The 27156-nt window shown below is 36.9% G+C and overlaps 1 protein-coding gene across 4 annotated transcripts in view; it reads left to right on the top strand.

Moving 5' to 3' along the window:
* Positions 1-27156, top strand: part of Sbf2 (SET binding factor 2) — a 319861-nt gene that overhangs the window by 203737 nt on the left and 88968 nt on the right. For all 4 annotated transcript variants that reach the window (XM_051192671.1, XM_051192670.1, XM_051192673.1 and 1 more), the window contains exon 17: positions 19231-19299. In XM_051192671.1, the coding sequence (XP_051048628.1) occupies positions 19231-19299 (69 nt within the window). The remainder of the gene's footprint in view (positions 1-19230; positions 19300-27156) is intronic.

Here is a 27156-nt window from a genome sequence, read left to right as displayed (position 1 = left end):
ATAGAATCTCCTTTTTTGTATTTTTCAGGAACAATTAATAATTCCCAATAAGGCAAAGTTTTCTTTACTTATTCAATAATTTTCTGTAAGTTATCTACATTTGAATTGGCTAGTAAGATAATGGTAAATTATAGATTGAGGAAACTGTACATGAATCATTTGCCACAGCTGCCATATAAAATATTGTCACATGTGGGGCTTTTTAACATCCTTTGTAGAAGAAACCTCCCCTGATATCTCTTAACATGTTGAGGATTATTATAAGCAGGCACCATGAAAGCAAAATTCCTATCCTTTTCTTTTAAGGGTATAGTGAAGAAATAGTCTTTTAAATCGATAACTAAAATATACCATTCTTTAGGTAATAGAGAAGGTAGGGTAATTCCAGGCTGTACAGAGCCCACTGGCTAGATTACTTTATTTATGGCTCTCAACTGTTAACATTCTCCACTTTCCAGTTTTCTTTTTAATAATAAATACAGAAGAATTCCAAAGACTAGTTGATTCTTCTGTATGTTGTGTATTTAGTTGCTCCTGTTCCATCTGTTTAGTACCTATAATTTTTCTGATACAAAGGCCATTGTTCCACTCAGACAGGTGTTTCAATAAACCATTTTTTTTTTCAATAAACCATTTTAAAGGTAGGGCTGTTAGTACTTTTGAAAGAACAGTAGCTATTGTGCCCTGTTTTTGTACAACCTAAATGATTGGTGAGTGTTCTTTATAATACCTTTTAATATTTTTCCCATGATTATATATTAGTTTTTTTTTCTGAATTTAGAGGAATGTTAATCTGGATATTCCATTGCTGTAACAAGTAATGTCCCCATAAATTCATTGCTATGTTCACCATATATGGTTTTAATTTTCCTCTCTGTCCTTATGGCTCTATACATTCAACTTGGTATGCTTCTGAGTTACTATTCTACTCTGAGAGTTGTATTGGTATGTGTCATACCATGAAACTTAGTGATAAAGGCTTGATTATTAAGCTATAAACCCCTGGCCCAAAAGAGAAACACAGTGCCTAATCACTATTGCAACCTAGTCACATTTAAAATGTTGCAAATACTTCAACTTAAGGAAAATGGATTTTTTTTTTTTTTATCTAACCAAATACCATATCTCAGATGTATAAGTTTCAGTGCACTAACACACGAAATTTAAAAAAAAACAACAGGACTTCTCTAAAAACTTACCAGTTCCTTAGTAATGGATTTCTATGGGAGTGAACTAGATGAAATCTCAGGCAAAGAATTCAAAATAATCATAGTAAATTCCATGAATTTATGAATAAATTCCAACACAAATTCAAAAAATTGCAGACAACTGAATGAAATAAAGTTAATATAGAATATGAAAGAAGAATCCAATTAAAAAGAGAAACACTGAAAAAAATCAGATTAAATTTTGGAAATGTAAAGCTCAAAGAATGAATTAATAGAACAGAAATATTTACCAGTAGAATGGATCAAGTGAAAAGCAGAGTATCAGAGCTTGGAAACCAGTATAATGATAAATCTTATTTGTTAACTCTAAGATTTAGAATCATCTGATAGATGAGACGTTGGGCATGCCTGTGGGGACGTAACCCTACATAGATTAATTGAGGTGGGAAGACTAACCTACTGTGGGTGGCACTGGTCCCTGGGTCTGGGATTCTGGACTGTATAAAGAGGAAAAAAGAGAGATAAAGACAAGCATTCAACATCCTCTTCAAGACTGAGGATGTAACATGGCCAGCTGCATCAAAATTCCTGCCATCTTAACTTCCCCACTGCGACAGAAAATATGTTAAATTGCAAGACAAAATAAGTATGTCCTCCTTTCTCATTCTTTCCTGCTTTCCTTTCTTCCTTTTTTCCTTAAGTTACTTTTGGAGGATATTTAATCATAGCCTAACAAAGACACCAAGGAAAATGAATTAGAACATTCAGACAACAATAAAGACAAAATAATAAAGTGTGAGGAGACATTTAAGATCTATGGGACACCATTAAAAGATCAATTTTACAAGTCATAGCCATAGAAGAAAAAAAAGTATAAGCTAGAGGCATAGAAAATATGTTCGATAAAACGATAACAGGAAATTTTACAGAGAGAAATACCCATTCATATACAAAAGGCATTTAGAATGCCAAACAATCAAGACCAGAAAATAACCTACCCAATGTCTCATCATAGTTAAAACACTGAATATACAGAACAAAGAAATAATATTGAAAAGTGACAGAGCATGGTGTCCCACATATAGGCAAACCAATCAGAATATTAGTTAATATCTCGAAAGCAACTCTAAATGCCAGGAAGGTGTTATATGATGTGTTTTAAGCTCTGAAAGGTAAAAAATGCAACCCAACTTACTGTATCAAGAAAAGATATCCTTGTGATTAAAGGAGAAAAACCTCTATGAGATAAACAAATCTGAAGGGATTGACAATCACTATGCCAGCACTATAGAAGATACTTGAAAGAAGCCAGCATGCTTAAGAAAAAGGTAGATACATAGAGACATAGGAAATAACAAACTGTACTAAAACAGTAAGCAAATGAGTATTAGGAAAGTTACAAGTATAACAAAAAGAACAAAATTATATGAATTGATATGTAATTTTAATAAGAACTCTGGTTGTTAATGTTATCAATTCTCCAAAACTGCTGACTAGCATATTGGATTAAAAACCAAGGTGTACTTACTTGTTGCTGTTAGTTCATTAATAAAAACAAACAAACAAACAAACAAAAATAAACCCAAAAAACAAGGATAGTCTTAAAGTGAAAAGACCAAAGAAGTCATTCTAAACAAAACTAGAAAGCAAGCAGGCCTTTTTCCATTCCTTCAGTCTAAGGCCAGAAGAAACTAGTCAGGAGATTAAAGTCTATAACCTATTATTTTATTTTATATGTTATGAATGTGTGCCCAAGTGTATGTATATGCATCACATGCATGCAGTGCTCATAGAGGCCAGAAGAGGGCAGTGATCCCCTGGGACTGGAGTTGCAGGTAGTTGTGAGCTGCCATGTGGGTTTTGGAAATTGAGCCCAGGTCCTTTGCAAGGGCAACAACTGAGTTCTCTCTCCAGTCTCTTCAACCTATTTTAAAGTCAAGGAAATATATACCTTTTTAAATGTAACATCTTTTTAAAATTCTTATGTGTATGAATATTTTGTTTGCATGTGTGTCTGTGTATTGCATGGGTTTCCAGTGTATGGTCACTTTAGATGCTGGAAGAGGACATTAGATTCCCTGAAACTGGAGTTATGGACTATCATGAGCTACCATGTGGGTTCAAGAGCAGCCAGTGCACTTAACTGCTGGGCCATCTTTCCAGCCCATATAATTTCATTTTTATTTGTTATTTGATTTTATTTTATGTGTATGTGTGTTTTGTCTGCATGTATGTTTGTGTACCTACCACATGTATACAGTACCCATGGAGGACTGAAGAGGAGGCATTGAATCTCCTGGAACTGGAATTAGACAGTCCGGAGCCACTGGGTGGGTTCTGGGAATTAATAATGGGTCCTCTAGGAAAGCAGTCAGTGTTCGTAATCACTGAGCCATCTCTCCAGGTCCTGTAGCTTCATATTTTCTATTATAAATGAAATTCTGATAGATTAAAAGTTACACATAGTAAGCAGTGACCATCATGTTTCTGTACACTAGACTTATATTTACATTGAATTGAAATACACTTACTATCTTTTACAATGCTTAATTTTCCCCTACTGTCTATTCATAGTAGCCCAAAATTCTTCCACTGAACTTGAATTGCTCAGGCTCTTCATTCTGGAACTCAGCCCTATTAAGTAGAATATGTTTGAAAGTAGGCTTTACAGTTTGAGGGATGTTTTTTCTATCAGTAATGCATCAAAACTTGTTCAGCCAAGATTTTTACTATTGCCATGGCCTCTTGAGACACATCTCTTTAGAGATGAAGTAATGTATTTTAAGGATACTCTTTCCTAATGTGAACTGTTATGAGTACATATTGAGCATAACATTGTGTTCTATAAACTTCATGCAACTGGCTTCTGGAATCCATAGTGTTTGCAAGGAAGATCTCCCTGAGTTCCCATTCTTAACAATCTTTTCATTGAACTAGTTGAAATCAGAAATGGAATCTTCCAAGGGATTTAGGACAGTATGAAATAAAGGTCCTTAGAAATCACTGATAAACTTTTGTCTAGTTGATGAAAACAGTTCCATGAATGTGAAATGATTGGGTCAGGATAGCAGTACCATAGTAGTGTATGCAAGGGTTAAGAATGGAGGTCATAATGATGTCCAGACATGTGCTTTTTTTCCAGTATTGTAGACAGAGTGTCTTTAAATAATAGTAATGTTTGATCTATATGGTAGTCATTCTTTATTGCTTTCACAAAGTACTTGAGAAAACAATTTTTAGGGGAAAGGATATATTTGGCTCCCAGTTTCGAAGTTTAAGTTCCTGGTTGGCTGGCTCCTTGTTTCTGAGCATTACTGGGGTAAAACATCATGAGACAGTGCATGACAGAACAAAGTTGCTCACTTTATTCATGATTGCCAAAGAACAGAGCAAGAGGAATGAGCCAGGAACAAGATAATACATTTAGAAGTCATACCCCTAATGACTTCCTCTAACCAGACCCCACCCCCTATTCAGCTGTAGGTGAAGGTCAAGTCCTCCTGGTCCAATTATGTCTTCAAAGCTGATGTCTACAGTTTTATCACGTGAACCTTCAGGGACAAATTTAGATTCAAACCATAACACTTCCATTTCTTTGGATTTTTAAAAAAAAAAAACTTAATTTATGTAAGTAGATAATTTTAGAATCTTTATTGAGACAAAATACTGCTTTTATTACAATTTAGTAGATGTTGCTGGATGGTGGTGGTGCACTCCTTTAATCCCAGTACGCAGGAGGCAGAAGCAGGTAGATCTTTGTGAGTTCAAGGTCAGCCTGGTCTAGAAAACAATTTCTAGGACAGGCTCCAAAGCTACACAGAGAAAGCTTGTCTCAAAAAACAAGAAGCAAACAAACAAACAATCAAATAAATTATTGAATGTCATGTCTAATGTGAAATAGAAGTACACTATAACAATAGCTTAAAATGTTAAATTGTGCTTAAGTGTATTGTCCTTACATATTAGCTTGCTTATCATATATAACTTTTGTGTATTTTTAAAACATGGCAACTAAAGCCACATGTAAAACAATACCCATTAACTGAAGTTGTAAAAGATTGTTTTTATAAATGAGAACAATGAGTGAAAGAAGAACATTGAGTCCAAATAGTTCATCTTCCCTCAAGTCCAATTCAGCTGTACCTGGTTCATGAACCCTTTTCTGTGTGTTGGATGCAGTCATCTGTCTTATATGCTCCCATAATATCTTTCTCTGCTACCAGTGTTGCATGTAAAATACATTAATTTTTTTTCTTAGCTATTTCTGAGCCTGTCTGTTCATTCCACTAACTTGTGAAGTCTCTAACAGAATAATTCCCAATGTTAGGGACCATGCACACATTTTTAATTTGTAGGCACTGGATTTATTCTTGCTGCATAAAGAAAACAAAGATATGTGAGTGTAAATAACAGTAGCTTATTTCTTTAAAACACTTAGATTTAGTTATTAAGAACTTGGGGACAATATACTTTAAGCAAATTCTAATAACCTGTAAAATGCTCTTTATTTCACACATAACTATTAGCACCACAGAGGATTTTCATTGGACATAACTGTTTACCTCTTGTGGTAAACATCAAGAAACATACCAGGAGGTGTGTTAAGAAAATATTTCATTTTTATGAGGAACAGTCTAACTACTTCCAAAGTGGCTGTCCCAGTTTGAATCCCAGCCACAATGCAGTGTTTTTGTTCCCTAACAAAATCTTATAATACTTTATATTTGGTTTTTACACGCTATCTTTTTTTGTTTGTTTGTTTTGTTCTTCAAGACAGGGTTACTCAATATTGTTTTGGAGCCTATCCTGGAACTAGTTCTTTAGACCAGGCTGGCCTCAAACTCAGAGAGATCCACCTGCCTCTGCCTCTGCCTCCCGAGTACTGGAATTAAAGGCGTGCACCACCAACTCCTGGCTACACTATCATTTTTTAAGAAAGAAGTAACTCAGAGGTTTTTTTTTGTTTGTTTGTTTGCTTGTTTTGTTTTGTTTTAATCAAATAATTTTAAAACCTTTTCACGTTAAGTCCATCTCTTTTTAAAGCACATTTTATTATTTCATCTTCGTCTCTTCTTTTTTGAACCAATCTTATTTTGTTGTATTCTTCTGTGTAAACAACTTTGGACATCAACATTGTAAACAGTCTCTCTCTGAGACTCTTCCTAGGCAACTCTAGATTGTGTCTAGCTGACAATTTAAGCTACTGGCCAAAACAAGTAGAACTCCATTTTCCCCTGAATGATCAAAGTCTGTCTTCACTGGCTTTTTTTCTACATTTGTCAGAGTGGACATTTGAAAAAGGAAAGGAAAAAAAGCTAACGCAGTTATACCCCAATTAATGAGTCTCTGTCACATTACTGGCAAAAATCCCAAGAAAATGTTGATATTTTATCGACTGTAAGTTTTATTGATGGAGTAAATATTTATGAAAAGTTTTAAGAAAGTTCTCTTTTAATTCTTTTATAATTACTTTTTTAATTTAAATTTTTTATTTTTATTTTATATATTGATCCCAGTTCCCTCTCCCTCCCTCTTTCCTTCTTTCCCTCTTTCCCACCCTAACATGCACCACAACAACCCTCCACTCCCATTCCCCCCCCCACACACACTCCACATGTAGGGTGATACCCTCCAGGAGGGGCCATCTAAATCTGTCAACTTCTTTGAAGTAGGGACTAGGCGTTCTCTCCTGTCTCTAGGTTAAGGGAGTATTCCTCCATGGTAGATGTGCCTGCAAAGCCATTTTGTACTCCAGGAATACATCCTGGTTCCACTGTCTGAGGTCCCTTAGACTGCTCAGGCCTTCTAGCTGAGACCCATGTTCAGGGGGTCTGAGTCAGTCCCATGCTGGATTCACAGCTATCAGACTAGGGGCCCATTAACTCCTCCTTGTTCAAGTCAGCTGTCTCTATGTGTTTCTGCAGCCTGGTCTTGTCCTCCTCTGCATTTGGATTCTAGTTCGGCTCAGTGTTTAGTTGTGTGTGTTTGCTTCTGTTTCCATCAGGTACTAGATGAGGGCTCTATGATGGTGGATAAATTAGTCATTGATATCATTATCAGGGAAGGGCATTTATGGTAGCCTTTCTACTGTTGCTCAAATTGTTAGTTGTAGGTCTCTGGACATTTCTCTAGGTTAAGTTTTCTCTTCAAACCTATAATGGCTGCCTCTTTTATAGTCTCTCTCTCTCTCTCTCTCTCTCTCTCTCTCTCTCTCTCCTTCTTCTCTTCTTCTCCTTCTCCTTCTCTCTCTTCTTCTATTCCTCCTCTGACTCAATCTTCCTAGTCCCACATGCTTTCCTCTCTTCCCCTTCTCTTTCTCCAAGTTCCCCATCCACTCACTGCCCCCCCACTCCCCATGTGCTCTGGAGAACTTTTCCCTTTTCCCCCTTCTGTGAGGAACCTTATATGAATCTCTTAGAATACACCTTGTATCCTAGTTCCTATGGTGGTGTGAATTATAGGCTGGTGATCCTTTGCTCTAGGTCTAAAATCCATATATGAACGAGTACATGCCATGTTCCTCTTTTTGTGACTGGTATTCAGGATGATTTCTTTAAGTTCCATCCACTTGCCTACAAATTTCAAGAGTCCATTGTTTTTTTTCTGCAGAGTAGTATTCCATTGTCTAGATGTGCCACATCTTCTTTATCCATTCTTCAGTTGAGGGGAATCTAGGTTGCTTCCAGGTTCTTGCTATTACAAATATTGCTGCTATGAACATAGTTGAGCACATGTCTTTGTTGCATGGATGTGGATTATTTGGGTATATGCCTAAGAGGGGGATTGCCAGGTGCTGTCGTAGACTGATTCCCATTTTCCTGAGGAACTGCCATACTGATCTCCAAAATAGCTGTACGAGTTTGCACTCCCACCAGCAGTGGAGGAGTATTCCCCTTTCTCCACATCCTCTCCAGCATAAGTTGTCATTGGTGTTTCTAATTTTAGCCATTTTGACAGGAGTAAGATGGCATCTCAAAGTTGTTTTGATTTGCATTTCCTTGATAGCTAAGGATGTCGAGCACTTTCTTAAGTATCTTTCAGCCTTTTTGATTTCCTCTATTGAGAAGTCTTTCTTCAGTTCTGTACGCCATTTTTTAATAGGGTTATTTGGTGTTTTATTGACTAGTTTCTTGAGTTCTTTGTATATTTTGGAGATCAGCCCCTTGTCAGATGTAGGATTGGTAAAAACCTTTTCCCGGTCTGTGGGCTGCCGTTTGGTCTTGTTTACTGTGTCCTTTGCCTTACAGAAGCTTCGAAGTTTGAGGAGGTCCCATTTATTAATTGTCGATCTCAGTGTCTGTGCTACTGGAGTTATGTTCAGGAAGCAGTCTCCTATACCAATTTGTTCAAGGGTACCTCCCATTTTCTCTTCTCAGAGGTTCATTGTGGCTGGATTTATGTTGAGGTCTTTGAGCCATTTGGACTTGAGTTTTGTGCATGGTTTCTACACACCATCATCCAGTTGTGTCAGCACCATTTGTTGAAGATGTTTTCCTCCTCCCATTGTATACTTTTAGCTGTTTTGTCAAAAATCAGGTGTTCATAGGTATGTGGATTAATATCAGGATTTTTGATTCAATTCCATTGGTCTACTTGTCTATTTTTGTGCCAGTACCAGGCTGTTTTCAGGACTATAGCTCTATAGTAACACTTAATGTTGGAGATGGTGATGCCTCCCGAAGTTCCTTTATTGTACAGGATTGTTTGGGCTATCCTGGGTTTTTTATTTTTCCATATAAAGTTGATTATTATCCTTTCAAGGTCAGTGAAGAATTGTGGTGGGATTTTAATGGGGATTGCATTGAATCTATAGATTGCTTTTGGCAAGATTGCCATTTTTACTATGTTTATCTACCTATTCAAGAGCATGGAAGATCTTTCCATTTTTGGTATCTTCCTTAAATTCTTTCTTTAAAGCCACAAAGTACTTATTATATAGGTCTTTCACTTGTTTAGTAAGCGTTACCCCAAGGTACTTTATGTTGTTTGGGGCTATTGTAAAAGGTGATATTTCTCTGATTTCTTTCTCAGCCCCTTTGTCATCTGAATAAAGTAGGGCTACTGATTTTTTTTTTTTTTTTTTTTTTTTTTTTTTGAGTTTACCTTGTATCCTGCTAGTTTGCTGAAGGTGTTTATCAGCTGAAGAAATTCCCTGGTAGAGTTTTTTGGGTCGCTTATGTAAACTGTCATATCATCTGCAAATAGAGACAGTTTGACTTCTTCCTTTACATTTTTGATCCCCTTGATCTCTTTTTGTTGTCTTATAGCTTTAGCTAGAACTTCAAGTACAATATTGAAGAGATATGGAGAGGGCAGCCTTTCTCCTGATTTTAGAGGAATCGCCTTAAGCTTCTCTCCATTCAGTTTGATGGTTAGTTTGCTGTATATTGCTCTTATTATGTGTAGGTATGTTCCTATTATCCCTGATCTCTCTAAGACCTTCATCATGAAAGGGTGTTGAATTTTGTCAAAGGCTTTTTCAGCATCTAGGGAGATAGATGATCATATGGTTTTTCTTTTTCAGTTTGCTTATATGGTAGAACACGTTGATAGATTTTCATATGTTTAACCATCCCTGCAATCCAGGGATGAAGCCTACTTGGTCGTGGTGGATAATTTCTCTGATGTATTCTTGGATTCAGTTTGCCAGTATTTTATTAAGTATTTTTGCATCGATGTTCATGAGGTATATTGGTCTGTAGTTTTCTTTCTTGGTTGTGTCTTTGTGTGGCTTGGGTACCAAGGTGATTGTAGCCTCATAAAAAGAGTTTGGTAATGAACCTTCTGTCTCTATTGTGTGGAACAATTTGAGGAGTATTGGTATTAGCTCTTCCTTTAATTTCTGGTAGAATTCTGCACTGAAGCCATCTGGCCCAGGGCTTTATTTGGTTGGAAGGCTTTCAATGACTGCTTCTATTTCATTACTTTTGAAACCACAAATTAAAGGGCAGAACATTTTCTTTTTTTCCCCTGCTGATATGCTCACCATACCCCTAGTCTGCTATTAAAATGTCCTTGCTTTCATTTTTTTTTAAACAACATTTTCTCATTTTACATACCAATTCTAGTTTCTACTTCTCCTCTTCCTGCTCCCACCACCTTCTCCTACCCCACCCCCATTCACTCCTGATAGAAGGTAAGGCTTCCTATGGGGAGTCAGCAAAGTCTGTCTGGCATATCACTTTGAGGCAGGACCAAGGCTCTATGCCCTATATCTAGGCTGAGCAAGGTATTCCTCCAAAGAGAATAGGCTCCAAAAAGTCAGTTCACTTGCTTTCATTTTTTTTTTTTTTTTCATCCTTGTAAAAGTATTTTTGAGCCAGGCATGGTGGGGCACACCTTTAGTCCCAGCACGTGGGAGACAGAGGCTGGTGACTCTGTGTGTGTGTGTATGTCTGTGTGTGTGTGTGTGTGTGTGAGAGAGAGAGAGAGAGAGAGAGAGAATGTGTTTGCTTTTTAATAAACTACATAAAGTAATACAATACCTAATAGAAAATGGCAGTTCACAACCATCTATAACTGTAGTCCCATAGAATCCAATGTCCTCTTCTAGTGTCCAGACAAACACCCACACACATAAAATGAACAATTAAAATACTTTTTTTTTAAATTAAAGATATGGAGAGATGGCTCACTGCATAAAGGCATTTCCCCCAGCAAACCTGTTGACCTGTTGATACTAGAACCCAAACAAAGTTGGGAGGAGAGAATTGACCCCATAAAGTTGTCATCTTACCTCCCTTGACATGTATTCACTGGCACTCCTGTACAAAGACACACACATACATACTGACAACTTATTTTTAAAGTAAAAAGCGAGTACTAGGAAACAATATTGGCAGAACAGGTTTGATAAAGTTCTTACAGCCAAAACTAAATTCTTACAACTCAAAAATAAAACTCTAGTCACTTGATTTAAAAAAAAAAAAAATGGGTATGTAAAACATACTGCATCACAGGTGATAAATAAGCACATTAAAATATGTCCAATATTTTTGGCCATTGGAGAAATATAAATTGTTAAGCTTGCAAAGAAACCTCTGTGCACCTATTAAAGTTACTGCAAATACTAAGTTCTGGCAAAGTTATAAAGATAAAATAATTCTCTGATAAAATAGTACAACCAATTTGGCAAACAATTTGACAGTTTCTTATCAAGTCAAACATATATTTGCTGTATAATCCAGCAATTCCATTCCAAAGTATTTTCTGTGGAGAATTGACATTAACATAAATCCAGTACATGAATGTTTGTAGCCCTGTAGCCTTCAATAGGTGAGTGCCGCTGAAATGGGATACTATTTAGCAATTAGATTGAACTGTTGAACACTATCATGTAGAGGAATTCCACAGATATTGTCCTGAATGAAAGAAACTGCTTTCAACAGGTTATAGATTGTACAGTTCCATTTAGACAACCTCCTCAAAAAGACAGATATACAGCTGTTAGTTACCTAGGAGTAGGAGTAGGCTCAGAAAAGGATGGAAATATTCTGTGTCTAACTCTGATGGTTGTTATGGTTGCATGGGTCTCTACTGCACTAAAAGACAACTATTTAACCAAAACAAATAACAAAAGCAAGTTAATATCACAGTATTATTTCAAAATATAAATAAATTTAATAGAATTTTTCTTAGAACCTTGAAATACTGCTCTGATTTTTCTATTACCCAACATTTTTGAACTTTGTAAACTTGATGCTTGTCAGTTGTAGATAACACACTTTTTAAACCAACTTTTATAACAGATTTAGTGTTTTATCCTTGTTGTAATGAAATTTTGTCAAGACACATTTTAAGACGGGTCTTCTATATTTGCTCTGCATAACACTCACTGAGTTCTTTGTATCTCATCAATCATTTTTCGCCCCCATTACCTCTTCTACTTCCTCCCATCTACCTTCTCTTTTCTCTATTTCTGGATTCTTCCTAGGTGTGTTTTAGAAGCTTTGATTGCATTATCTATATTTTTTATTTTTTAATTCCTACATAGAGAGGTAAAATAAAAGACTTTAATAAGAAAATAGATCTAGTTTCTATCCATCCATTTGCATTTTAATTAACTTTTAATTTTCAATTACTATTTCATAGATATGATTCAAACTCTCTTGAGCAGATTTATACTTTGTGAGAATGTTTCTTCTTCTACCTGGATTGTATGTGTTCACAGATGCCAGTTTTAGATTTAGTTCAATAGCTGATTGCATTTGAGAAACAAGAACACATGTTTAAAACAAAAATTACTGAAATAAGATCACTTAGATTCAAATATAAGCTATGATATTTATAGCTATGTAAATCTCAGCAAGTATTTTAGTCTTTAGAAATTCCATTCCTTCAACAATAAAATGGGCATAATTATAGCATATATCAAATAGAAATATTATCATATTAAATGAAATAAGTTTAGAAGTAGACTGTATGTGTTACCTAGTGGCACTCACTATATGTTAACTGTTATTTCCATGTGCTAGGTATAGTGTTCTATTTTCCAGGTAACTAAAATCAAAACAGACTTGACTCATTCACTCAAAGAACTTAATACTTGATATATTTGTCAGGCCTAGCACTCATCTTCTGTCTCTTATGAGTGTCACAGTACACATAAGTTTATATATGGCCTTTAGAACTATGATACATCCTCTGTGATTTTATAAGTCTACTTAGCACTAAATAATGAAGATCCAATGAGATGGATCAGACGATAAAGGCACCTGCCACTCAAGCCTGAAGACCTGGGTGTTATCTTTGAATTCCACATAAACATAGGTGAGAACCAACTCCATGGAGTTGTCCTCACCTCACATGTACATCATAGTGTACATGATATACACATATACCATTTAAATAAGTGGGGAGGGAGAGCTGTAATGATAGCTATATAAAAGTGGTAGGGTTGACAAAGCAAATAATGAATCCATTCCCTAGATGCTGTTGTGTTAGAAATGAGTACAGTGTGCTATCGCGGTAAATAAGGATCATGATAAACAAATAGGCCGAATAGATGTTTATTCAGGGAGAAATAACTTACAACCTAGACAGATGAACACCAGGAAATTCAACCCGATCCTCTCCTGTCCGAGTCACGCCAGAAATAGAGCGCCTTTCCTGGCCCCCTCCGACCTCCTTCCACAGGTCACTCCGCCCATGGCTCCACCCCCCAATGGGCGTGGTCAGTGCCACAGAACTATCTCACTATAATTCCCCTTTTAGTCTAAAGAAAAGATTTAGGCTTAATACAAAACTATATACAAAACAGTGAATAACAAGTGTGCTCTAAGAAAAGGAAAATCGAGAACAAAATGACCTACATATCTAGTCCTAGGGTGAGGGCAATATGGAGTTTACAATAGAGTTGTCCTAAGCTGAAAACGTAAGTCTAGCACCTAATATATCTAACTAGGAAGAGAGAATAATAGTTGTGATAGTTTAATCTTCAACCTCATCAAGACCTGAGAAGGAAATTAACAATACTAGAGTAGACAGGAAATGCAGATGGACACCTTCCAAAAGGTGCAGTAAGGACAGAAACAGCAAGCCACCTGAACAGTCATCCTAGGTCTCACAGCCACGTTGGAACACCCAGATTTGGCTAAGGCCAAGAGAACTTGACAGACCATAACAACAGCAGGGAGGAAGAATGGCTGTCTTACCCTGACTAGGCAAGGTCAAGCAGTCTTCTATATTTGTCTCCTGTAAGCACATAGGACTGCATGTCCAAATCAGTGGTCAAGGTGGGGGCAATTTTTTGCCCAACAGGCCATTAGCTGAGGCGAGATTGAACTCCAGCAGGAGCAACAACAGTGTTCAACATATTTTCGGGAAAGTGCACGGTGCTGTCAGGAGCAACAGTGTCTCATGTCAATGGAGTACTAATATTAAAACATTTAAATGCCATGTTTTGCATGTCTATGAAGTGATTGAAGATTAAGCATCTATATCTGACTAATCTCATAGGTACAGGAAATGTGAGTGAAGATAATCTGTAATACTCGGGAACTTAGCTAAAAAGACTGATAAAAACTTCCCTGAGTAAAGCAGGAACAAATACTTAAACAATATAACTATTTACATATACATACATGTAAATCCCTAAAATAGAGGTAGAGTATAAGTGTCAAGACAAGAGGTAGAACTATAAAGGGCAGCAAGATAAATATCCCAAATTGTATCAATATACAAAATGTCTTGAATACAAGAAAAGTATACATACATAGAATATGGTAAAAAATAATGTGCATAAAACATTGTAAGTGGAAAGATTTAACACAATATAACAAAATATAAACTTAATTTTACATAGCTTACCACATAAGAATACACAACAATGTAAGCTGTAAAATACTATCTTATTCTTACTCAAATTCTCAAGAAAATAGGCTAATCTACCTATATCCCATCTAAACCATACCTTTCCCAACCATTCCCTATTTCTGTCTAAAAGATAACCCAATTGTAAGCATCACCCAATCCCAAATAACTAAAACCAACCCAAAGACGATGACTATTATCTCAAAATTCCAAGGGTAGGGAAAGGGGGCGTCGTTATTTTAAGATTACTTCCTGCTGAAATGGGACGATGATTGCTCCAATGGATCCTGTAGGAAGAAAATTTTTAGCAATAGATGTAAATAAAGCTGACTCCCTAGAGCTAATGGTCATATGGTTTTAGAGATGGGTCCACATGACCTCATGATTCTACCATGTTTACAAACCTGACAGGACAATCTGGTTATTATTCTGTGACCATCAAAACATAACTAAGACTTGTGAACAGTAGACTATTGTAATATAAAGAGGTATTTTTGGTTTTAGTCCCTTTGTAGAAGATGTGCATATTTTTAATACTTTGAACAATTCACAGCTATTTTATTTTTCATTTTTCTGGAGCTACATAGCCTCAGTTCTATAGTTAGCTCCATAAACAAGCAGTACCTTTGATTTTCATTTCTTATTCTTAATGTTTAAATGTAACGATTTTGAGAGAACCCATGGTTTTATGAAACAGGAATGTTGGCTAAAACAGTTCAAAGGTAAGCAGGTTGTTAAAAGTATTAAGTGTTTAAGGATAAATGGGAATTGAGATTGCAGAGCTCATTCTCTAATTGTAATAGGAAAATTAAAGGTGAATTACATAGTGGAGTTGAGAATACAGCATGTATAAATATTTTAGTCCTTGCAAGTTTATAAATTGTCTGGTATGTTTATAGCTACAGTGCTATTATGTAGCCAAAGCACAGGGGACTCCAGAATGTGTATTTATGAGCTGATCCCCCAATAGATAACTGCACTATTCTGGAATGCAATTGCTGTGTCAATAGCTGTAGTCTTATTGTTTTAGAATTTTTCCATCTTTCAACTTAATTAATGTCTCTAACATGATTTGCAAAGAATTTCATATTTATATTTTGCAATCAGTGTTTGAGTGGCAAACACAGTTTTTAGACATTAACTACAATGTGTAAATATTTTGTAAAATAATAAATAGCTCTTTCTAATCTAAATATTTTATGGTTGCTGAGTCTCTGCTAATTGGTCATAGATTAAAATACTCCCATTCTTTAATTTTTTTAATTTGTGGGAAATTTTTATAAATGAGTATGTAGAGCTTCATATCACAGCTGTTGTCATTTAAAGTTTGGACAGCATCATTACAAATGAAGCCCTGCTGTGAAATCAAAGTCAAAAGGCATCTTGGCATCCCAACCATTTCCTTGGGAGAAGATTACAGCTCAAGTCTGTTGAACTTTATTGCCTTGGGCCTCATGACAGTCTTCAGAAACATGCAAGGCATTTCTGTTAAAGAAATTCAGATGTGCGGGGACATAGATGACATTCTTGAACATAGCAGTATCCTAGGAGGATAAAGAATAGTCAAGAGGGAAAAGATAAACAGTTTTTGCTGTGTTCCTAGATTATTTTATAAGATTTATAGAGATGATGAAGGCCATTAGTGATACCATGTAGGGTTTTTCTGTGTGGCCTAACTATATTTTAAAACAAAAACCTAAACATGACTCCAACATAACAACTTAGCCTCAAAGTCATCTTCCTGTCTATGTGCTGTGGGTACTAAGGTTCAAGGTCTTATGAGCACAAGGCAGGCCGTGAAATTCATCTTTGATTCAGTTGATTTTATTATTCTCCTTGATTGTTTTTCTTCATCTCCCCTCCTGTCTCCTGACACATGTGTGTCTGAAGGAGAGGCATTACTATAATAGTTCCAATAATTACCTCTTTTCTAGCTAAAGCTCATTTTGATCTAAAGCCAAAGATCACTCATTCTAATTTATTATCTATACAACCAATATCTAGATTCCAACACAGATTCTCACAGAGAGCATAAAACAACATGGCAGGCCTCTTGTCTTCTCCTTTTTAATTTCATGATATGTATGTATGTGTTGTGTGTATGTATACATATATGTGTGTGAGTGTGTGTATGTATACATGTGTGTGCATATATATAATATATATGTATGTATGTATATGAAGTTAGGATCCATGTATGTATGTATGAGAGAACATATGGTATTTGTTTCTCTGAGTCTGTTCTACCTCTGTTATGATATGGCATGAGGTGGGACCTTTGGCAGATCCCTTGGTGGGGGTGCTACAAACAGTGGGTGAGAGAGACCTGCAGACATAATTTATGTGGAAAGCTTATTGGGGAAAGGGAATGGAGTAAGAGACAGGAAGGGAGAATTGGGAGAGAAGAGAGACAAAGGGACAGACAGTTGCCTCCCTGGAGAAATGGCAGAAACAGAGAGAAAAAATAGGCAGAATTTGTCTCTTAAAGGGGCCTTCACATCTGCATACAGGACCAAGGTACTGCCTGCTAAGGTAGAGGGTAACAGTGTTCCAGGTTCCCAAGGGATGGGGCTAGGTTTACTTGAATTACAACAGCCTCACTTAATATTTTTCAGTTCCATCCATTTTCTTGCAATTTTCACAATTTCATTTTTCTTCATAACCAAATAAAATGCTAGTATTTATATGTACACCATGCTTTCATTACCTGTTCATCTGTTGTGAACATTTTAGGCTAATTCCTTTTCCTTACTGGTGAGAATAGAGTAGCAATAAACATGGGTTTTGCAAGTATCTGTGGTAAGGTATGGAATACTTTGGGTACAGGTCTAGGAGTAATAAATATAGCTAGGGTATTGATTATGGCGATATTTGGTTTATGATCTGACAAATAATGCTTACCTCAAGATCAGAGTGCAAAGCTAACCACACTAGTTTGCCATAGAGGCCAGACAGTGGTGGCATATACCTTTAATCCCAACAGCCACACTAGTTATCTATAGAGGCCTGGTGGTGGTGGTACACACCTTTAATCCCAGCACCCAGGAGACAGAGGGAGACCTCTGTTCAGGGCCACCCTGAGCCATAGGAAAGTGAATCAGTCTAAAAGAGAAACAGCACACACCTTTAATCCCAGCCCTAGGGAGGTGAAGACAAGAGTGACATGGCTGGGTGGAGAGAGGAATATAAGGTGGGCAGAGACAGGAGCTCACTGCAGTCTGGCAGGAGTCTGGGGAGCAGTGAAGTCTATAGATGGAATCTGAAGACAGGATCAACCCTTTAGTCTGAGGTAGAGGTAAGAGCTAATGGCTAGCCACTTTGCTTTTCTGATCTTCAGGCAAGCGTTATTTGTTAGGTCATAAACAAAATATCATCACAATTAATGGTAGCTCTATTTTTGTTTTAAGAAAGCTCTACACTGATTTCCATAGTGGTTGTACTAGTTTGCCCTCTAACGAAGTGAATAATGGTTCCTTTTTTCCCTATAGCCTTTCCAGCATTGTAATTTATTTGATGATTGCCATTCTAATTGGGATCTCAAAGTTATAATTTGCATTTTCCTGATGTCTGTGGATGTTGAATACTTCATTTAGGGATTTGGGGTTTTATTTTTAAGATTAATTTATCTGTTTTGTTTGCAGAAGAAGACATTAGGTCCCATAGGACTACAGTTTTATGCAGTTGAACTCAGAACCTCTGGAAGAGCAGCCAGTGCTATTTACCACTGAGCCATCTCTCCAGCCCCAAAACATATATATATTAACCATCTGTATTTCTTCTTTTGTAAACTGTTGTGATTTTGCTCTGTTTATTGACTGAGAGTTTGATTTTGGTACTTTGATTTTTACAGTTCACTATACAGTCTAGATACGAACCTCCTGTCTAAAACAAAACTGGCAAACCTTTTCTGCTGTCCTATTGACAATCTGTTCATTCTTCTGATAATATCCTTTCCATGAGGTGGCCATGGATGTCAGAAGAGTTCATTGAATTCCCTGGAACTAGAGTTAAAGATAGCTGTGAACTGCCATGTGGATGCTGGGAAGCAAATTCAGGTCTAAGCACTGTGGAGTCTCTCAGCCCCAGTTCTTACATTTGGTTCTTTAGGTTCCTATCAAGATGTTGATAAGCTAGAACTTACAGTAATTTCATATACATATATACATTTTTATATATGCACTGATTTCAAATCCAGTATAGTAGCTCTGTTTTACCTTTTTTTAAAAAAAAAAAAAAAAATTACCACTTTTCCTCAGCATCTGCACCATTTTGATCTTTCCATTAGGAGTTTTTTATTCTGTTCCCCAACAATGCAGTAAGTTTCAGCTTTTTATATAACCCTGAGAAAGAAAATTGGTGCTTGTAACCAGTTATAAAGTACACACCAATATGAAAGATAGTTAAGCATGTGGGGAAAAAAAATCCTTGACCCAGTGAAATATATTGGGTCTATCGAAAATCCCTTCTAAAAGTTTCTGACTTATTAAAACATCTTTTAACACAGACTCTCAAATTCAGTAAAACATAAAAGTCATATTCTTCCCAGTGTGTTTATACTTTGTTTCAAAATGAATATGCTTTAGGGACAATATTTTCCCCTGGACTTACCCAACTATGCCTTAGTAACAACTTGGAATAAAATGAAAAATTTTCACAGGTTGACAATGTAGCCCAAACCTGGTATGGCATACATAACAAGTGATTCTGATAAAGATTCTAATGATGTTCATTTGCCTTTGTTTTCTTTAAGGATTGTTCAAGTTTAGAAGAATATAACATTGCTGCAGCACTACTCCCTCTTACCAGTGCTTTCTATAGGGTAAGTTTTTTTGGTCTATACATAAACTTGATATGATTTACATATATGTATTTTGTTTGATTTCTCATGGCATTATGTCCCCTAAAGACACACCTGTAATTATATTAATGATAGCATTTATCATATGGCATGTATAGGAAGTGTAATATCAAACAAGTCATCATCATCTTTTGGTCCAGCACCCCACCCATTCCAGCCAGCTTCACTTTCCTTACAACAGCCTAAAGTCTATTCTAGATTGATTTATGGGTAGGTTCACCCTGCCACAGAAAGTAAACCCCATGAAGCCAGGCTACTATTACTGTATACTTAGTGAATGAATGAATGATATCTATGGAGACAGAACATAGAATTTGCTGTCAGTTTTCTGGACTGTCCAAAGGGTTTTTTTTTTCCTAATTCTGTACTTTATTATAACTCTGTTGTTCATGCCATCACATAAAATATTAGCTCTAACTTTTTATGACATCATTTACTTTGCATGCTTGTGTATGTGTGGGGGTAGGTAAGTGAGCAAGTAAGTTCATGCCATGGTGTGCAGATGACAGCTTGCAAAGGCTAATTGTCCTTCCACCATGTCAGTTCTGAGGGTTAAACTCAGGTCATAAGGCTTGGTGGCAAGTATCTTTATCCACTGAGCCATCTTGCCAGCCTTAACTCTTAGAAACAAATCTAGCAAGTGCTCTCTCTCTTCTTCTCTCTCTCTCTTTCTCTCTCTCTCTCACACACACTCTCTCTCTCTTTCTCCCTCTCAAGATTCATGTGCTGAATGATACATTTAGTACATTTCTCTAAAATAAGCAATAGGAACCAAACGGTGACCATATCTGACTTAATATTGAGTCACCTGCACCAGTCAGCTACAGGAGACAGCAAGCTAACAAGTTAGCTAATACTGTTTTCTCTGCATTGTTAAACTTAATAATAAAAACTTACATTTATGAATTTGCTTTGACTTTAGGCCAGTTGCCAAAGTTTACATAGGAGCCAAAAGCCTATCAGTCATTTAAACAGGGAAAGATGTTTGGTTTTGGTTTTAGGGGATAATTGAGGCAAGGTCTATGTAACCTCGTCTGACCTGGAACTAGCAATGGAGACCAGGCTGGCCTCAAACTCATAAGATCTGCCTTCTGCCTACCAAGTACTGAGATTAAAGGCATCACACCTATCTCAAGAATGTTTAAATGCAAAGAACTATTAATAATTAACTACTAAAATAAAGAGAATTCTAATGTATGCAGGAATGGAATACAAGGAGCAGCTACTACCCATAGGACTAAGTCTGGATGCCCAAAACATAAGTAGAATTGGAAGAAGGCCTCTCCTCAGACAGTGATGTTAGAGAGGTTTTACTGGGCCACTGCAGCATAGGATACAACTGGCAAGTGGCAACTGGAAACTACCTGCTGCAGTGCTGGCAAGATTTGTTTGGATTTCTATCTCCTAGAATGCCACTGGGTTTCTAAGGTATCTGTGAAGCTTCACTACTGAAACTCCATAGAGTTTCCAGATGTCCCACATTCAGGAGCAAAAAAAGAAAACAGTCTCCAGATGTAGGCAGAAGTTTCTGTCCCAAAAGCTGCTTCCAAATAATCATACAGAAACTTAATATTAATCATAAATTAATTAATGCTTGTCCATAGCTGAGCCTTGTTACTAACCAACTGTTACACTTAAGATAACCAATATTTCTGTCTGTGCTGTCATGTGGCTTGGTACCTTTTGTCAGTACAGCATGCTCATCTTGTTTTTCTCTCTGTCTGCTTGTGACTCCTTTGACCCCGCCCTTCTTCCCAGCATTCTGTTTGGCTCTCCCCCAACCTTATCTTTTCCAGTTATTGGCTAGTCAGCTTCTTTCAATCACACAGTGTAAAGGAATATTTCACATCCAGAAGCAGAAAAAGAAGCCACTTCCTACTGCATTGCCCCTTAGTAGCTTTATTAATAACCCTTAATATTCCCATTTGCAAAGGAAAGATGTTTATAAGACCCATTTCCAGGGTTATAAGGCAGGGCAAAGAGATACATATTTGGAAGGAAGAGTGCACAGTGGTCAGGGAAGGTGAATCACACAGATTGTTGGATATTTTCTCATTATGCATCTTTTGTGAATTATTTCTGTGCATAGCAGATTTCTTAAATCAGGAAGCAGTTATAAATTGCTTTAGCCTGGCCATAAATTAAAATGAGCCATCATATTTCCCAGCCAGTATAAACTCTTTGGATGTGCTCACAATTGCCTTAGGAAATAGATTCAGCTGATTTCTATTTTTTAATTTAATTTTTATAAGTTCTTTCAGAATTTTATACAGCATGTATGTTCATATTCACTGCTCAATTCTTTCTGGACCTACCCAACTTTGTGACCCTCAAAAAAACAAAACCAATTTATACTGCCCAAGTGTCCTTGGACATAAGCTCTTCTTCCACTGGAGCACAGTCTACTTATCACAGGCTACAATTTTAAGAGAATTAACTTCTCCCTTTCCCAGCAGCTAGCAACTGTTAATAACTCTATGGGTATGGGTAGGTTTCATGCCCAATTCTCATTTCCTGCTGGAATTTTGACTGACTTGCCCTTGCACGGGTCCTATGCATGCTGTTATAACTGCTACAAGTTCAACTGCCCTGCTGTGTCCAAGAGGCATTGCTTTCTTTGTAGTCATCCGTTGCCTCTGATTCTCACTCTTGCTGTCCCCTCTTCTACAATGATTCCTGAGCCTTGGAGGTGATACTGTATATATACTGTCTCTTATTCTTAGTACCCTGACTAGTGGATGTCTATATTAATCATCATGGACTATAAGAAGGAACTTTTCTGATGAGGATTGAGAGATACATTGATTTATGAGTACAATAATAAGTCACTAGGAGACTGCTGAATACTCTGTCCATTTAGCAGAATAATAGTTTTCTTCTATGGCCTATGACTTGTCTAGCCACAGGTTCTTAGTCCTATAATGCTACCAGTTACAGATTGCATCTTGTAGAACAGTAATTTCAATCCAAAATTAGTTACTTCCTATTTTTAAATATTTGAATAAGATCTTTTTTTTTTTTTTACTCGATGTAAAAAACTTTATTGGATGACTGGAGAGATGGCTCAGCAGTAAGAGCACTGGCCACTCTTCCAGAGGACATGAGTTCAATTCCAGCACCCATCTGGCAGCTTACTTAAAACTGTCTGTAACTTCAGTTCTAGGGGATCTGACACCCTCATGCAAATATACATGCAGACAAAACACCAATGCACATAAAATAGAAATAAAGTAATCATTTTTTTTAAAATTTACTCCTTAAAAAAACTTTTTTGACCATCTCAACATATAAAATTACTATACCGGAGAATGTATGAGCTGCACCATTGATAGTATAGTAGCATGACCTCAAGTAACTTAACTTGATAGTCTTGCTAATATAACAGTGATTTAAAAAAAAAAATAGTCTGGTCCACAAAGCCACCAAGCCATTGGAATTTTCTTAAATAAATCTAGTATATGTGTATGCTTAGAACATTCAAATACGGGAGGTTGTGAGGTAGCTGAATTGTAAAGGTCATTGCCACCAAGCCTGGATGACCTAAGTCCAATCCCTGGCACCTATATGATGAAAAGACAGAGCCAGCTCCTGCAAATTGTCCTTTGACCACCATACATGCACCCTTACACACATGTACACACACCAACCAGATAAATGAATGTTAAAAAATAATTTTTAAAAATAAAATTCAAATATTATAAAAACCTCATTTTTCCAGTTTGACCCCCATTTTTTCCTGTTGCTTTCTTAAGGACGGATGGCATTGCTGACAGCACATACTAACAATTTATCAGTCCTTTTTCTCTTTTTGTTTTTAATTGAAAGCATAAGGACAGAGAAGGGCTCTTCATTCTGTGATTTCCAAGGCAGAGGCCATGGTGATTTCATTTACAGTTGTGAGTTGTATATATTCCTTTAGAATGTATAAGCCAAAGTAAAAAATTTAGCAAGTTAAAGAACTGTAAAATTAAGCAGAAATACACCTAAGGCTGGCATGGCACACAGACCTCTTGTCGTGGGTTTCAGGTGAAGGGTTGAATCAGTCATTGAGCTAGTGTTTTTTATAAACCCATTGGCCTGGTTTCTCTGATACAGTACAGTGTGTCTCTGTGTCGTGGTTTAATTTGATAAGTTCATAAATGGCAATGTTTTGTTAGCATAAATAAGTTATCTATCATTTTGTGCCTTGTGATTGTAGAGTACAGATGGTGATTGTTATCCTAATGAGTTCAGAATGTCCAGCCCCTGGTTATTAATTCCTTGAACAGACAGCAAAGTTGCTGCTCTGTATATACTGATATAATCAGGGCAGAAAATAGCCTGCTAGCTGCCATCTAGTATTAGGACACTTCTGTCACCCCAACAAGAAACCTCATGTCTGTTCCCAGGCAATAATGAATCTACTTTCTATTGAGTCTGCCTCTTGGAAGCCTTGCACATGAGTGAAATCATACCATATATATTCTTTTTTCTCTCATCCTAATCACAGTCTGCCCTCCCTCCTTTTGTTCTGCTTTTCATTTTTCTTATTTTTATTTATTTATTTGTTTATTTATTTCAATATATTCGTGTGTGCGCACAAGTACATATAGTTGCATATGCACATGTGTGTACTCACATGTTGAGACAAGATGACAATGTCAGATATCTTCGTCAGTCACTTCCCATTTTATTTTTTTGGGATGGATCTTACTAAACTTAGAACTTACACATTTGGATTGACTAGCTGGCCAGCAAGCTCCAGGTATCACAACTCAGGTCCTTATGCTTGTACAGCAAGTGCCTTATCAACTGAGACATTTACCTGCCCTTCGGTACATGTTCTCCTAACCCTCACTTCTTCCACTAAGCATAATGGTTCATAGTCTCACCCATGCTATTAATTGCTGCCTTTACATCTTTTAATTTTGAAATAACAATTCTTTCTGCACATACCTACAGTGCCTATCAAAAGCTGAAATTAGGAGGATCATGAGTTTGAGATCAGGGCTCATAAAAAGACAGACCAGGGGTAAAGAACGCACAAGTGTAAATATGTATTTTCATCTGTGATCAGAATGCTTCAGCTTATGTGTTATTTCAGCTAATTCTGTATTCAATGCAGAATTAAGCTAATCCTCTTTTAATAAATGTATATGATGCAAAGAGCTTGATTTCTCAGTTTGAAGACAAATTTTATATTTTGTTATAATTTTGCAAGTCTTTCATTTTCTAACTTTGGCCCATCCAACCTTAAAAATCATACACAACTATAAATAAATTTTTTATCATAAGTATTATGCCAACGTATTTTCTTTTCAAGACTTAAGAGCCTATGACTAGTAAACTAAACTATTGTAATAGGAAAATCTGTTGATGCCCAGCTGAAAGGCCTTTATTGAAAAGCTCTGTCAGCCCACAAAGCAGAAAGTGAACATGAAAGCATAGAGTCACAGAATTTCCTGTGCTGCCTTTAGTGGTCACTTTCCTGCCACTGCCAAGCTCTTACCAGTAATTTTTTATGTCAAAAACTGCTATCCCCTAAAATTCTGTTTGCCTAATGGAATAGTGTAATGAGTAGGCCCAGAGGAAGGTGATGGGAATGAGAGCTGGTATTTAATGAAGCATCATTCCTAATTTGACACAAAGAGTATATGGTTCAGAAGGGCTCTCTGCCTATGATAGGGTTTAAACTCTATTGTGTGTAATTCCAAAGCTCAGATGTTTTTTTTTTTATTCTTGTTTTTTATTCTAATAGTATTTTCCAAGTGAGTCACAATTTGTACAGGCATACTTCTGAAAATCTTTTGGGAGTTTTGCCCAGACATGTTGAACTGGTATCACTCTTAGTCCCACACTAACCCAGCCATTTTCATAGTCATGTCCAGCTAGGCTATTTCATTAAGCATTGAACAAGGTCAGGAAGTACTAGTTAATTAGATGTTACAATTTCAATAACTGTTATATAATATTATTTAAAAGTCTCCAATCTATATTTTTTAACCAAAAACATACTAAGTGCTCAGACGATTATAAAATACTTCCTTTATTTCTTTTTGAATACTAACCTTGCTCTGGTTAATATGGACAGTAGTCCTACTGTAAAATTACAGTCTGTAAGAAATTATGGAAAAATCCAAATAAACCTTACATAGTATTAATATTAAAATTGTTTCTAAGAGAAAAATCCTACAATAATACAAAAGACATTTCACCAGTCATTAATTTTAATTGGTAAGAATTAGTCTAGATATATTTCATTCCCTATAACAGATCTCAGAGGATTATATTTTTGGTCCCACCACGCAAAAAATTTGCAGGAGATTGTGATAAAGGGTCTTCTTGCATCATTTTCTGCTATAAAACCAAATATCTTCAAAATGGGTTAGCAGGAAAGAAGTACAAAGTGAGAAGAAACACCAACACTCACTGAATCTAGCTTAGCCAGGACACATTGCATGTTTACTACAGCAGATACACTTCTAGCACTATAGAAAAAAATTAATTACTAATTAATTAAGTTTATTTATTTAATTATTATTCCCTCCTTTATTTTCTCCTTGACTAGTTTTATGTCAACTAGACTCAAACTAAACTTATCTGAAGGAGGGGCCCTCAATTTAAAAAATGCCCCCAAAAGTTCCAGATGTAGGTAAGCCTATAGGGCATTTTCTTAATTGGTGATTTAATTGGAGAGGACCCAGCCCATTGAGGAGATGCCACTCCTGGGCTGGTAGTCCTGGGTCTTTAAGAAAGCAGGCTGAGCAAGCCATGGGGAGCAAGCTATAAGCAGCACCCCCATGGCCTCTGCATCAGCTCCTTCCTCCAGGATCCTGCCCCCCTTGGGTTCCTGCTCTGACTTCCTTTGATCATAAACTCTGATGTGGAAATATCAGCTGAATAAACCCTTTCCTCACCAACTTGCTTTGGTCATGGTGTTTCATGACCTAGGGCATTCTTTAGGACAGCTTAGCTTACCTTTCTTCTCTTTTAGCACAGCCTTCCCTGGGTCTCACTTTCTCTTTCACGTTCTGAAGGACTATTGATTTTTTTCCTAGTGTTCCTAAGAAACTACCAGGATTTTTTTCTTAATATATTTATTATCTTTTCTTATTTTACATATTGATCCCAGTTCCCTTTCCCTCCCATGTTCCCTTGGTCCCCCTCCTATCCCATCCCCCCCCCCACTCCACAGGGAGGGTGATGCCTTTCAGGAGGGATCATCAAAATCTGTCAAGTCATTTGGAGTAAGGTCTAGGGCCTCCCCCCCCCCCCCCCCGCGCCTCTAGACTAAGGGAGTATCCCTCCATGGGGAATGTGTTCCCCAAGTCCTTTCATGCACTAGGGATACATATTGGTTCCACTGTCACAGGTCCCTTAGACTGCCCAGGCCTTCTAACTGAGACCCACATTCAAGAGGTCTGCGTTTCCCAGCTATCAGTCTGGGGGTCCATGAGCTCCCCCTTATTCAGGTCAGCTGTCTCTGTGGATTTCTGTAGCCCGATCTTGACCCCTTTGCTCATCACTCCTCCCTCTCTGCAACTGGATTCCAGGAGTTCGGCTCAGTGTTTAACTGTGGGTATCTGCTTCTGCTTCCATCAGCTACTAGATGAAGGCTCTATGATAGTATATAAGCTAGTTATCAGTCTCATTATTAGGGAAGAGCATATAAGGTAGCCTTTCCACTGTTGTTCAGATTGTTAGTTGGGGTCATCTTTTGTAGGTCTCTGAACATTTCTCTTTAGTAAGTTTTCTCTTCAAACCTATAATGGCTCCCTCTATTATGGTATCTCTTTTTTTTTTTTCACTCTCGTCTGTTCGTCCCCGCACCCACCAACT

Source organism: Phodopus roborovskii, unplaced genomic scaffold (genome assembly GCF_943737965.1).
Source record: "Phodopus roborovskii unplaced genomic scaffold, PHOROB, whole genome shotgun sequence".
Taxonomy (NCBI): Eukaryota; Metazoa; Chordata; class Mammalia; order Rodentia; family Cricetidae; genus Phodopus; species Phodopus roborovskii.
Note: the sequence above shows the minus strand (reverse complement) of the source record. Positions and strands in the feature narration are given on the sequence as shown.